The sequence below is a fragment of the Girardinichthys multiradiatus genome, chromosome 7 (assembly GCF_021462225.1).
Source record: "Girardinichthys multiradiatus isolate DD_20200921_A chromosome 7, DD_fGirMul_XY1, whole genome shotgun sequence".
Lineage (NCBI taxonomy): Eukaryota > Metazoa > Chordata > Actinopteri > Cyprinodontiformes > Goodeidae > Girardinichthys > Girardinichthys multiradiatus.
In genome coordinates, this window is record NC_061800.1 from 6,845,029 (window position 1) to 6,859,896 (window position 14,868).

General features: G+C 41.2%; 1 protein-coding gene across 2 annotated transcripts in view; it reads left to right on the forward strand.

The window, feature by feature from the left end:
- The window catches only part of vwa8 (von Willebrand factor A domain containing 8), a 135,555-nt gene that overhangs the window by 57,109 nt on the left and 63,578 nt on the right, over positions 1 to 14,868 (forward strand). For both annotated transcript variants that reach the window (XM_047370333.1, XM_047370334.1), the window contains exons 27-29: positions 4,293 to 4,401; positions 6,254 to 6,392; positions 11,692 to 11,879. In XM_047370333.1, the coding sequence (XP_047226289.1) occupies positions 4,293 to 4,401; positions 6,254 to 6,392; positions 11,692 to 11,879 (436 nt within the window). The remainder of the gene's footprint in view (positions 1 to 4,292; positions 4,402 to 6,253; positions 6,393 to 11,691; positions 11,880 to 14,868) is intronic.

Genomic DNA, 14,868 nt, shown 5'->3' on the forward strand with positions numbered 1-14,868 from the left:
CGACTTAATCTGTTCATAAATATAGTTTATTTTCTCCTCATTCCAAATAGTTTCTAAACTGTTCTGCTATGCTGGAGCATCAATGCTCCTGTTTTGCTTCTCTCCCCTCGGAGCTCGAGGCTTTTGTGAACGGCCAGCCTTTAAAACGAGCACCGCTACGTTTAATGTCTGTCTGCTTGCTGCTAAATACTCCAGTTAAAAGCAAAGGGAGAGAAACTAGTTGTGTTTCATGTTATTTTGCTGAATTACAACCACAGTACAGCTCGAAAACACCGAGTTTGACCAGAGATTTCACATACACTACACGAGAGCACATGCGCGTTTACCTCCAAAACAGAACGGTTGCCAAGGAGATTGGTGCGTTCGATTTAATGGACGGGGAGATTTTACACAGGTGGTGCACAGACATAAAAAACCTGCGCTTGCATTAGGACAGGACAAACAATGAATCACTTACCATCTACAGACTTTTAAATAAAAACCGCGAAAACAACCGAACTGTCAAATTTTTAATTTAAATGAAATGAAAACTTGACCACAATGCAGAGAACAATAACCTTACCGGCAAGATTTTAAAACTACTTTCAACCCCTGGTGAAATCCCTATGTTGGCAGTCGTGGTAGGTAGAGAAGGCTGACCACACTGCATTATTGCCTCTTATTCTGATTGGTCAGCTCCAGTGGTGCGATGAAACGTGATCACCATCCTCCGTTAGCTCTGCTGCTATTCCAAATGTATGACAGATTTTAGCCAAGCGCAAATGTTTGGATAGAGTTAGAGAATTATTGCAATGAGTTTTTGTAATGAAACAATAGTAATAGTGAGTAATATTTTTGACTATTTGAAGTTTTTGATTGGTTTTGCATTTTTATTGTACACTAAACGGATTTAATTGGCTTTTCTTGCAGTAATGTCAAGTTTATAAAGAGGCTTAATATTTACAGTGTAGTCTTTGAGACGACTTGCTCAGTGTGAAGTCATCTTGTAATCAGAATGTTGGGCGGGTCACTTAGCCTTTAGTTGCTTAGCGATCTGTGTGGATGGGTGTCATGTAACTCTGTTGTAAAGCACTTTGAGTGGGCAGTAGGACTAGTAAAGGGACTATATACATATAGCCCATTAAATGTTTGTGCTCTCGGTTGACCACATTCTGTTGGCTTCAGTTTCTTCTCCTGTCCTGTTGACCACAGGTTCTCAGTAGAGTTTAACATTTGCAGAGTTTTCTAACAGCAGGTCCAAAATTCAATGCTTGTTTGGGCCAGTTTATGATCACTTTACTACTCAGTGCCCTGTCATGCGGTAAAATCCTCGGATCATTCCCAGATTGTTCCTGGATCGTTGTTCTTGTAGATATTTTGATCCCACTCTTTCTGTTGTCGGACAGTGAGCCCACTGCTTTGGGTCTAAGGACAACCCACACAGGACGTGTCATCATTGGGCCCACACAGGACTTATTGTATTTGATTCTAATTTCTCTTGAAAAATTCAAACATAGGAAGACATAAGACCAAGTTATTTGTAGCTTTCCTGCCGTAAGCGGTTGTCGATTAGCGGTGGCAACGTCACACTGTGTGTGTGACAGAGCAGTTGCTGTAACGAGCAACCTTTAGCTGACTTTCAGATAATATTTGCGTAATAAACACGCAACCACCAACCAGCCATTACATATCACATTGCCCTTTCACCTCATACAAGAGATCATGGCCTGCCTGCATTTTCAGAGCGGGTTATCAGAGCAGCTAGGGTTATAGAACCACAGGAGCGTCAATAACAGCCTTTACCTGACAGGGCTCCTACACATACTTGGAAAGTCAGAAAAAGTATTAAATTTGCTTTCATTATTTTCTAGACCTGGATAAGTTTGAAAAAAATAAAACTCAGTATGAATAAATTTTGATTTTCCATAATTTTATATTCTTCAGTTTTCTAAAGGATAAAAGAATAATAATGTTTGATAAATGTTGTAGTTTTTAATATTGATTTAGATTAAATTGAAATTGCTTATTATAATTTGTCAAATCACACATGAATTTTACATTTTAACCATCAGTCGTTTAGTTTTTGACTTCCTGACTAAATGTAGACTTAATTAAAAATAGAAAACTGGAAATTTCACTATCTGTTTGGCATCTAAACAACTTTAAGTTCAGGTTAAATGGTGCCTGCATTTCTTAAACTGTCAAACTAAGTACTAAAACCAGATAACTTTTGCAAAGGGTGTAAAAGTACAATTATTCAGAAGCTAAACCAAAGAATCTCCATTTAATCTATAGGAGATTCTATTCCTGTTTGTTTCAGACAGATAAGACCCGACTATTTTCCAAGCAGGTTCAGAGTTAATATTTTGATTTCAGATGACCAGAATGTGACAAAGACTGCTGAAAAATATCTAGATGTTGAATCTGGACAAACAGATTCAATTTTGTGCTGAAGAATGTGTAGAAACTGTCACCTGAGTAATATGCATCAGAGCAAGTGGGACGAATTTCCTCTGAGGGAGAATTCCCTTCAGGGTTGAGCTATGTGTTGTGATCCTGTTCAGATACATTCAGTACTTTAAATACATGCAAAATTGTTGCATTCCATCCTTCACATCATTATCTGCATCAGGTTCTGCTGAGCAACATGTTTCTCAGATCAAACGGACGCTGGAAGAACAAACGATGCCTCTGCTCTGCCCACGCCACACACACAATCTGTATTATATAACCTTTTATGATCCCTTAGGAGTTCATAGTGGTTAGGGATTTGTGACTACCTCCCAAGGTGGACCAAGGACAAAACATTGATGGGTTGACTTCAACACGTTATGGGGGCCAGTCATGGGGGCCACTGAGAAGAGAGCTCACGAATTATAAAGTGTAGATGTATAGCTCACGTAATGGTGAGATGATCTGAAAGGGGCTTCTGTGTGTATTTGCTAGAGAATGTAGATTCATAGCTTGATTCTAAATTTCCAAAAACATTTTCAGCTCCAGTGTGTTCCATAACTGACAGAGGTTGAAAGTCCAAGACCATAAAGCCAAGCAGCTCTGCAGCAGTGCACTCGGCATTACTGAAATCTGCTCAAAACTCTCTTTAAATCTACTTCAACCTGAGTGAACCATGTTGGTGTCAGTGCAGCCTGGTAGCCTTTGAGTATGGTGTGTTTACTGATCTGAAAAAAAAAAAAAACAGTTTTTTTTATTTTCCACCCAGGCAGTTTTTAATGCGGGCTTATCAAGCTTAAAAATCGGCCGATCCCAGTCACCAGCCGATTTCTCTGTGCACCTCTAGTAGTTTTCCCTTGTTAGTTTGTCAACAGAAGGTGGTTTCTTCAAACATTGACTGAACATGTGACTGAGATGCTTGAAAGCAGCATGTGCTGCCTTGATTGCTTCCGTGAAGTGTTAAATCAGTACATCTTTCACATAACTCCATTATTTATTGTACCAATGAAATGAGTTCATTAGTCACTAATATGTCTAAAATAATGTACAAATTGTTCTTTTAAATAAAGGAAAATATTTGTTTCTTCTGTCTCCTGTGGTTTTATTTTACACATTTCTAATCTAAGTTCAGTAAAGAAAACATAATGAGTGAGCAGATCAGAAACAAGTATTTTCCTTGAACAATGGATGATCTTTGCTGGTGTTTGTATGCTATCCGGGCCCCCTGTTTAAGTGTCTTATTGCTCCATCTTGAAACGTTTTCTCAGTCCAGTAGCCTTGCTCACATCTTATTTACATGAAAGCAAATTTTTTGTCTCCTGATTTCCAATTTTGGACATGGAAAACGTGAAGCAGCTTCTCGTAGCGTTTCTATTCATAGACTGATATATGGTGATAGGACCCTCCTGCCTTCGAGACCCCTTCCCCCCAAACCAATCTCTTTGGAATATGTGTGTTTTGTGTTCAGGCTGCATCTTTCACCCCACCTGCAGCCAATAAGCTTGTGGCCATGCTCCAGCTATGATTCATGGGAAAACCATCTGCTCAGACATGACCGAGCACATAAAGATATTTGATCTGCATATATTGGCTTTTCTATCCTCAGAGTCTGTGGGATTAAATGACAGGATACAAGTCCCAGCTGAATAAAGCTGTCATCTGATATCATTTTGCGGCTGCCACTTTGAGCCCTTAAAGGACGTAACTTTGTTTTCATTTATGTGGGCATTGAAAGCAGTTCTACCATTATTGTCCAATATGAAAAATCTGAGAACAGCAATTTGTGAGCACATAGAGTAGCTCTTTGTTTTGATCCCAGGAAATGACTTTCATGTCCGGCCTTACTGGTTTGTTGTCTTTAGGTTGCCACTACCGGAAGTCAGGATGACAGGATACTGGACCTTAAACCAAGGTGGCAACGCTCGCCGCAAACTGCTCTGTCCCACTGAGACACGCACCATAGATGTCAAGGTATAATCAAAGCTCTTGGAGCCAGTCTGTGGGGATTTTTTGAAGTTCACTTTGATTTTATTATCTTGATGTGCACAAATAATAATAAAATATCGACCTCTTAAATTTATCCACATTTTCTCATGAAACGAACATAAACTTTTGTTTTTTGTGACAGAGTAACACAAAGTGGCACATAGTTCATGGAAGGAAAAGGATACATGCTTTGTTTTGCATTTGTTTTAACCCCCTTTACTCTGATACCCCTAAATAGAATCCAATGCAGCAATCCTTAACAGCAATATGTAATTTGATCTTGATATAAATTCAGATGTTCTGTGAAGGCCTAAAATATTTGTTAGAAAAACACCAGGGAACACAGCAGACAGGTCAGGGAGGAAGTTTTTCAGAGACGTTTAAAGCAGAGTTAGGGTATAAACAATATCTCAAGGTTTGAACATCTCGCTTAGTACTTTATCAGTCATCCCAAAATGGAAAGAATATAGCCCAGCAGAAAATTTACCAAGACATGGCCGTCCTAAACGAAGAGGCGACCTTTAATCAGAGATGCAGTCGAGAGGCCCCTGATCACTCTGGAGGAGCGGCAAAGATCCACTGCTCAGGTGGGATATTAAGTCGACAACACAACTATTAGTTGTGCACTTCACAAATCTTAAGAGAGACAAAAAAAGCGAATCCATTTGCCACATCCTACAAACAGGTGGAAAAAGGTGCTGTGGTCAAATGTGTTGAAAATGTAACGGTTTGGCCTGCATGACAAATGTTATTTGTGCACATGACCCAGAACACGCAATACCCACTGTGACGTAATATGATCATCATATATGATCATGTTGGGAAAATATTTTTCCTTAGCACAAACAGGGAAGCTGGTCAGAGGTGATAGGAAGATGGACAGAGCTATATACAGGGCAGTCCTGGAAGTAAACCTGTTAGAGGCTGCAGAAGACTTGAGAGTGGGGTGGAGGTTCACCTTCCAGCAGGACAATGACTCTAAACATGCAGGCAACGGTTTAGATCAAAGCATATTCATATGTTAGAATGGACCAGTCAAAGCCCAGACCTCAACCCAATATGAGAATATATGGCCAGACTTGAACATTGATGTTTACAGAAACTCTACATCTAATCTGACTGAGTTTGATGTGTTAAACTGGCAGAGACATTCCCCAAAAGACTTCCAGCTGTAACTGCAGAAATAACATTCTAAAAAGTATTCACTCAGGAGGGCTACATGCCACACTATTTTCCTCCCTCTTCACGAGTATGCACCACTTTGTGTTGCTCTATCACATAAAATCGAAAAATTGATGGTGTATTCATACACCAATTCAAGTTCTATGAATAATTTTGCCAGGCACTGTATGCTCATTGCACACAGTCTACCTATCACCCACTAAAACCTTTAGAGGACTGTGAAACCTAACTTTAACAAGGAAGAGCCCAAACTGTTGCGATTTATATCAGGAAAGAAGTAAAGAATTTAGCTCAGTTACCTTCTCAACTTTCAAACATTTACCAGGAGAAAGATATCTTTTGATCGATCAAATCTTTTTTTTTTTAGTATTTCATTTTTTTTAAATGTGGTTTGATACATTGTCAAGATAATTTGCAAATCCTTTCATTTTTGCTTTTGTTCAGAGCCAGAGTTTCCATGGTGACAGAGACAGGAATGTATTTGCTAATACAGACATCTGTGCACATCACAATTCAACTTTAAGTAGTAGAAAAAAAACCAAACATGTATCTTTATTTAGAAACTATAAACACCAGTGATGCTGTCATCGGTGTGTGTGTGTGTGTGTGTGTGTGTGTGTGTGTGGTGCTATAACTGTGTGCCGTGCGCTTCCAGGGCCCGGCCTTCCTGCGTGTCCAAAGTTATCCCTGCAATCGGCAGGAAAGCAGGGCTTTGAGTTTCACTGAGGAGAAAGCTCACTGGCAGATTCCCATGAATGAAGTGAACATCATCTGCGACGTTGTCAGCTCAGACGGTACCAAAGATTTTACTCGGCCATGGTCTGTTCCCACACAGCTTAAACACATTTAGACCAATTTCACAGGATTTTTTAAGTAGAATACACACCTATAACTCATTTACAGAGGATATAAAAAAGTCTACACACCTCTGTTAAAATGGCAAGTTTAATGATATAAAAAAAATGAGGCAATGATAAATTATTTCTGAGGTTTTCCCTCCTTTAATGTGATGTATATGTGGTTTAATTGAACTAAAAAACAAAAGCAAATCTCTTAGGGAGAAAAATAGGAAAACCTGCACACCCTTAAAATAATACTTTGTTGAAACACCTTTGAATTCAGTTTCAGCATTCAGTCTTCATTGGTAGTAGTCTGTCAGCATCACATATTTTGACTTGGTAATATTTGCCCATTCTACCTAGCAGACGTTCTCCAAATCTATCAGATCGTGACGTCTCTTGTCCACAACCCTCTTCAGGTGAGCCCACAGGTGTGCCGTCAGGTTAATATCTGGGCTCTGGCTTGGGTGCTCGAAGACTTTTATTTTTGACTTATGAAGCTGTTCTTTTGTTTATTTGGATGTATATGTAGACTCTGTGATGTTGGAAAAAAGGGTTGGGGTTAAAACTGACTGATATTTGGAACTGTTCATGATTTCATCCACCTTAACAAATAAATCTGTCAAGTTCAAGTTGAAGACAAGTAACCCCTCAGCATGATGCTGCCACTACCATATTTAACTGTGGGTATGATGTATTTTGATGATTCACTGAGTTACTTTTGTGTCAAACATATGTTTTAGTGTTAAAAGTTCTGCTTTGGTTTCTAGCAAACCAGAACCAATTCTTCCACAAGGTTTTAGGAAAGTTTAAGCCAGGCCTGGATGTTTTCTTTGAAAGAAAATGCTTCTGCCTTTCCTCCTCACTAACCAGAACTGTCCGTCGGGAGCTCCACAGGGTCAATATACACGGCCGGGCTGCTATAGCCAAACCTTTGGTCACTCATGCCAATGCCAAATGTCGGTTTCAATGGTGCAAGGAGTGCAAATCTTGGGTTGTGGACAATGTGAAACATGTATTGTTCTCTGATGAGTCCACCTTTACTGTTTTCCCCACATCCGGGAGAGTTACGGTGTGGAGAAGCCCCAAAGAAGCGTACCACCCAGACTGTTGCATGCCCAGAGTGAAGCATGGGGGTGGATCAGTGATGGTTTGGGCTGCCATATCATGGCATTCCCTTGGCCCAATACTTGTGCTAGATGGACGCGTCACTGCCAAGGACTACCGAACCATTCTTGAGGACCATGTGCATCCAATGGTTCAAACATTGTATCCTGAAGGCGGTGCCGTGTATCAGGATGACAATGCACCAATACACACAGCAAGACTGGTGAAAGATTGGTTTGATGAACATGAAAGTGAAGTTGAACATCTCCCATGGCCTGCACAGTCACCAGATCTAAATATTATTGAGCCACTTTGGGGTGTTTTGGAGGAGCGAGTCAGGAAACGTTTTCCTCCACCAGTACCACGTAGTGACCTGACCACTATCCTGCAAGAAGAATGGCTTAAAATCCCTCTGACCACTGTGCAGGACTTGTATATGTCATTCCCAAGACGAATTGACGCTGTATTGGCCGCAAAAGGAGGCCCTACACCATACTAATAAATTATTGTGGTCTAAAACCACGCATTTCAATTTCATTGTCCAACCCCTGTGTGTTGAAAAACAAAGAGGGTTGTTATTTGTAGAACACAACCTGTAGTTGTTAGAAACTTCTGCAGCTCCTCCAGTGTTTCTGTCGACCTCTTGGCAGCCTCTTTGAGAGGCTTTCATTTCGTCTCTTTATTAATCATGGAGAAGTGGGCAATTTTAGTCATATTCCTTTTGTCCTGTATTTTCTGGTGGATTTTTGCACCCTTCTTCTGACTGATATCTTTGTACAGTGAGATCACTTTGTTCTTTTTTTACCTCTGGACTAACCATGCTAATTAGCAAATATCAGAAGAATCGTTAAAGAAATTGCAGCAACTTTATCTGCAACTAATAAGTCTGTTTGTCTATATTTGATGGAAGGTTTGTACCAAAGAAGACTGAATGCTAGCAGTGAATTAAAGGGTAGTTAAACACCGTGTTAGTTTAGGGTGTGCACGCTTATGCAACCAGGTTATTATAGCTATTTTATAATATACATTTTCCCTCTAACGGATTTGTTTGTTTTCAGTCAAATAATGTAGGCTACAAGCAAGTGTAGCCTCCTCCTCAAGTGGAGGCTCAAGTGGAGGAGTTCAAGTATCTCTGGGTCTTGTTCACGAGTGAGGGAAGAATGGAGCGGAAGATCGACAGACGGATCGGTGCGGCTGCCGCAGTAATGGGGGCACTGTGCCGGTTCATTCTGATGAAGAGAGAACTGAGCCGAAAAGCGAAGCTCTCGATTTACCGGTCGGTCTACGTTCCTACCTTCACCTATGGCCATGAACTTTGGGTCATGACCGAAAGAACGAGATCCCGGATACAGGTCCTTCTCAAAATATTAGCATATTGTGATAAAGTTCATTATTTTCCATAATGTCATGATGAAAAGTTAACATTCATATATTTTAGATTCATTGCACACTAACTGAAATATTTCAGGTCTTTTATTGTCTTAATACGGATGATGTTGGCATACAGATCATGAAAACCCAAAATTCCTATCTCACAAAATTAGCATATCATTAAAAGGGTCTCTAAACGAGCTATGAACCTAATCATCTGAATCAACGAGTTAACTCTAAACACCTGCAAAAGATTCCTGAGGCCTTTAAAACTCCCAGCCTGGTTCATCACTCAAAACCCCAATCATGGGTAAGACTGCCGACCTGACTGCTGTCCAGAAGGCCACTATTGACACCCTCAAGCAAGAGGGTAAGACACAGAAAGAAATTTCTGAACGAATAGGCTGTTCCCAGAGTGCTGTATCAAGGCACCTCAGTGGGAAGTCTGTGGGAAGGAAAAAGTGTGGCAGAAAACGCTGCACAACAAGAAGAGGTGACCGGACCCTGAGGAAGATTGTGGAGAAGGGCCGATTCCAAACCTTGGGGGACCTGCGGAAGCAGTGGACTGAGTCTGGAGTAGAAACATCCAGAGCCACCGTGCACAGGCGTGTGCAGGAAATGGGCTACAGGTGCCGCATTCCCCAGGTCAAGCCACTTTTGAACCAGAAACAGCGGCAGAAGCACCTGACCTGGGCTACAGAGAAGCTGCACTGGACTGTTGCTCAGTGGTCCAAAGTACTTTTTTCGGATGAAAGCAAATTCTGCATGTCATTCGGAAATCAAGTTGCCAGAGTCTGGAGAAAGACTGGGGAGAAGGAAATGCCAAAATGCCAGAAGTCCAGTGTCAAGTATCCACTGTCAGTGATGGTCTGGGGTGCCGTGTCAGCTGCTGGTGTTGGTCCACTGTGTTTTATCAAGGGCAGGGTCAATGCAGCTAGCTATCAGGAGATTTTGGAGCACTTCATGCTTCCATCTGCTGAAAAGCTTTATGGAGATGAAGATTTCATTTTTCAGCACGACCTGGCACCTGCTCACAGTGCCAAAACCACTGGTAAATGGTTTACTGACCATGGTATCACTGTGCTCAATTGGCCTGCCAACTCTCCTGACCTGAACCCCATAGAGAATCTGTGGGATATTGTGAAGAGAACGTTGAGAGACTCAAGACCCAACACTCTGGATGAGCTAAAGGCCGCTATCGAAGCATCCTGGGCCTCCATAAGACCTCAGCAGTGCCACAGGCTGATTGCCTCCATGCCACGCCGCATTGAAGCAGTCATTTCTGCCAAAGGATTCCCGACCAAGTATTGAGTGCATAACTGTACATGATTATTTGAAGGTTGACGTTTTTTGTATTAAAAACACTTTTCTTTTATTGGTCGGATGAAATATGCTAATTTTGTGAGATTGGAATTTTGGGTTTCATGAGCTGTATGCCAAAATCATCCGTATTAAGACAATAAAAGACCTGAAATATTTCAGTTAGTGTGCAATGAATCTAAAATATATGAATGTTAAATTTTCATCATGACATTATGGAAAATAATGAACTTTATCACAATATGCTAATATTTTGAGAAGGACCTGTACAAGCGGCTGAAATGAGCTTCCTCCGTAGGGTGGCCAGGGACTCCCTTAGAGATAGGGTGAGGAGCTCGGCCATCCGGGAGGAGCTCGGAGTAGAGCCGCTGCTCCTCCACATCGAGAGGAGCCAGCTGAGATGGCTCGGGCATCTATACCGGATGCCTCCTGGACGCCTTTCTCGAAAGGCGTTCCAGGCACGTCCCACCGGGAGGAGGCCCAGGGGACGGCCCAGGACACGCTGGAGGGACCATGTTTCTCAACTGGCCTGGGAACGCCTTGGGCTCCCCCCGGAGGAGCTTGAGGAGGTGTCTGGGGAGAGGGATGTCTGGGCAGTGTTGCCAGGTGAGAAATGTAGGATTATCGTACTAGAGACATAAAATTATTGTATTTTGAGGGAAATTATCGTACACTTGTCATAACCAAAATAACAAGTCTGTTGCTGTGTTGAATAGCGTCTAACAGGCACCCGCAGCTTTGTGGCGTCAGTACGGAATGGATTGATCAACAGCTGCAACCCCACAGTGCCGGGCTCTGCTTCTTCTTCTTTTCCTCAATCATGGGGGTCGCAGTGGACTATTCAGCCAATCATGGCCGTTGCTCTGAGGCCAACGCATCACGTCACTCCTAGGTCACATTTAGAAAAGCACGATTGGCTGGAATTTCCAGCATCTGTTTCCGAATCCGGACGCAGTACAGTCTCCGACAGACTTTGGCAATAGGCTGATGATTACAACCACACATTCACGGAATGGTCAAATTATCATACATTTGGCCTTTTTTTAGGAATATTGATCGTACATCGTACAGAGAGCAAAATTATCGTACAAATACGATAATTATCGTACACCTGGCAACACTGCGTCTGGGTGTCTCTGCTGAGTCTGCTGCCCCCGCGACCCGGTCCCAGATAAACGGAAGATGACGAGTATGAGTAATGCAGGCTATGTCAGATTAAAGGGTGGTACAAGTTTATGATGTTCTCATTTTTATACTTTCTAAAATCTTGCACACATTTAAATCCACCATGTCCCAAAAGAAATAATCTGGGAAGATTATTTCTCTAAGCATCTTGAACTTTTCATTGTTTTGAAAGTTGCTATGCAAACAATAAAAGTGATTATGTGACTGGAGGATTTATAAGCTGCATGCATAGAGATCCAGTGTGACATCCCTGCTGCTGGCGTTTTTGCAGACACGCTGTACGTGGCCATGTGCAACCCGGTGTCCTTGTACTCCATGAAGGAGCGCGGGGAGAACATTCAGTGCATGGAGCTCTATGACGTCTTCCCCAGGACCATCAGCGGCGTCTGGCAGCCCTTTGTCACCGTCGCTCCACTTGGGAGTCCCCTTGATGGACAGGTGGTGCTGCACGAGGAACAGGTACACACTAGCATTCAAATACACACACGCTTGTATGATTGAGCAATAACAACCATGAGATAGCATTGGTTCTAGAAACACATGGTTCTGTCACAGCGGAGTAGCAAAGAGGATGTGGTAAATGTTAAATACACTCTGAGGAGTTTTTATTTTGGTAAACAAGAATGTGATTTTAAGCATATTTATGACCAGAAAAACATAATGTGTATTCTTTAGTTTGTCTGTGTCCATTTTGAGAGAAGATCAAGCCACGCTGGGATTTCTCAACAGCTGGCTTGTTAACATTGTGGAAAGTCAAACTTGACCTTGTCCAGTCAGCAGTTTGATGTTTTCTTCCTGCTATGGTCGGCTAGTTCTGAGTGCCGTCATCCAACAACAAAAACGGAGAGTGGTCACTGATGTTTTAACCACAGATCATCATCAATTCAGTTCCAGATGGATGAATGCTAAATTAAAAAAAGATATATCATTGGGTTTTTCTCATTTATATTTTTATATAATTTCCTAACAAAGGGTTTAAATAAGGCAGCTCTTACAACAATGGTGAAGAGTGAAGGGAGCTCTGTGTCATAGTACAACTGTACATAAATATCTACATTTTGCATTTAGGATGAAAAACCTTTTTTGTCTGTGAATATGCTCTATCTGCTCCTCAAGTGGCATAGCTTTAGCTTCACCTGGTTCAAATTCTGTAAAAATCTCCTATCAAGCACCTGTTGCTATCCGATTATTAACCGATTAATCTAAATAATAGTCGACAGATTAATCGATTAGCAAAATAATCTTTAGTTGCAGCCCTAGATGCATCCTAACTAAAGGTGAGGAAATTAGAATTTTTTGAACACTTTTTACTTTTACCAAAAAAGTTGCAATATTTTTATATATTTTCTTAGTCTAATAAATTGTCAACAAAGCTAATATTTGGTTTCCCCAGTTAGCATATAGAGTAGCTCCGAGGAATGGGCTGGTGGCCAGAATCAGCCAATTTTTAACTATTCCAGTAGTAAACACGCCACACCTAACCACAAGACTGATGACTGTAGATATTTTTACTCAGTGAAGAAGTCTCATAGTTAGCTATTTTCAGGAAGCTTCTAAATCGAAGCCGGAGGAAGCACAGAGTTGTAAGGAAACAGCGGTATGCTGGCTGCTTGTCCACACAGCTACAACAGAAAACCTGACTTTCCTGGGTCTTGGTCAGTTCTGTCCATTTAATAGTGATGCAGTTTATTCAAAATGTCAGTCTGTGGAAAAAAAACTGTCCAAATGTTTCAAAATTTTGACAAAGTTAAAAATGCAAACGTTTTCAGAAATAAAAAGAAATTCTTTTAGTTTTTGATCCACTTCTGCACTACAATTATTTTATCCCTGAGCTGTTTGTGGCTTGTTTGTTGTTGTTTTTGTTTCGTTAAACTATAAATGCTGTCAGTGAGTGATGGCTTCACGCAGTCAGTTTAAATATATGAGGCATGATGGTGTTGTCTTTCCTTCCTTCTGGAATTAAATTTGAATTGGCCTAAAATAGGCCTTAAAAAGACGGAGTCCTCTGGAAATATAGGTTTGGAAAAGTACAAATCTTCTAATCTGTGTTCATGTTTTCCAGGCAAAATTTGAAATTCTAGGAGATCATGCTTACCTTGATACCCTGATCTACAGAGAAGCATTATATGAGAAAGTTATTTCTCTATTAATTTTTATAACATATTTGTACAGTTATAATCACAGAGTCTCTTCAGGATGATGTCCATCTATAGTACTTTGACTTTCCTTGTTTTCACAAGGCAACCACAGAAACTTCAGAGATTAACATAGCTGCATACAAATCTGTTTCTTAAAACGGTCGATGGTTGGCGGTTGTTTGCTGTTGAATGTCTTTTACCCCGCAGGACCCGAACCTTTGACGACACTGTGTAAGACAAGAACAATGCTTGTTAGCTTTGTCCGCAACCAGAACCGCTTGCACAGCTGGTGCATATTAAGCTGGAGGAGGACTTCTAAAAATACAGTTGTAATGGATCGGGTTTCGTCTGTCTAAAAATGAAGAGGCCCAGACGACAAGAGGTTCATTCACAGGTCGCCATCCTTTCAGAGAAACCTGCAGGCATGGACATAACGTACAGATAGCAGATGGTAGACGGGATTAAGGCAGTAATCTATGTAAACATTTTATGACGTTTTTAAGGATCCATTTAAAGTTACCCTGCATTGACATCATTTGTCCAACCTAAGTCTAAGTGAGGACAAATTCATCTGAGTTCTGCCTTGAAGAGGGTCCCTCTAATGGCAGTATTTGTTTAGAATCGGGAAATGGGATGTGTGTGTGTGTGTGTGTGTGTGTGTGTGTGAGGAATGGGAGGCCATAAGGAAGCCATTAGTGTGAAGCAGGGTAGCAGGGGCCGGGGACAGCTCCCCTGTGGTTCCGACTCATAAAGCTCAATTGAAGATGAATCCTTTTGCGTCACAAAGCCTTTAGCACAGTTCATCCAAGACACACAAACAGAAGCGGAAATGTCTTGCACACAAGCGCAGACCCCATACTGACAATGTGTGCCTGCCTTGGAACTGCTTGGACTCTCCAGGACAGCAGCGATTCTTCTTCTTGAAGAAGACTGCTCCCTGCTGGCTGTAGCAGACTGGGTAAATAATTGGACATTTTTACATGGAATGATTAGTAGATATTGCTGTAAAAAACTATTTGTGCACTTAGTTTTTATTTTTGTCAAATGTTGTAGATCATTAAACAATCATCTGAGATAAGACAAAGATAACCTGAGGAAATATAAAATGCTGTTTACAAATGATGAAAAGCTCTCTTAACTAACCTGGCCCTATGTGAAAGTAATTGCCTCCTGAACTTACTAACCGGTTGTGCCAGCGTGGGGGGCAACAACTGCTTTCAAGTTTGCAATAAGTGCCAATGAGTCTTTTACATCTCTGTGGAGGAATTGTGGACCTTTTTTGAATTCAGCCACGTTGGAGGTATTTTGAG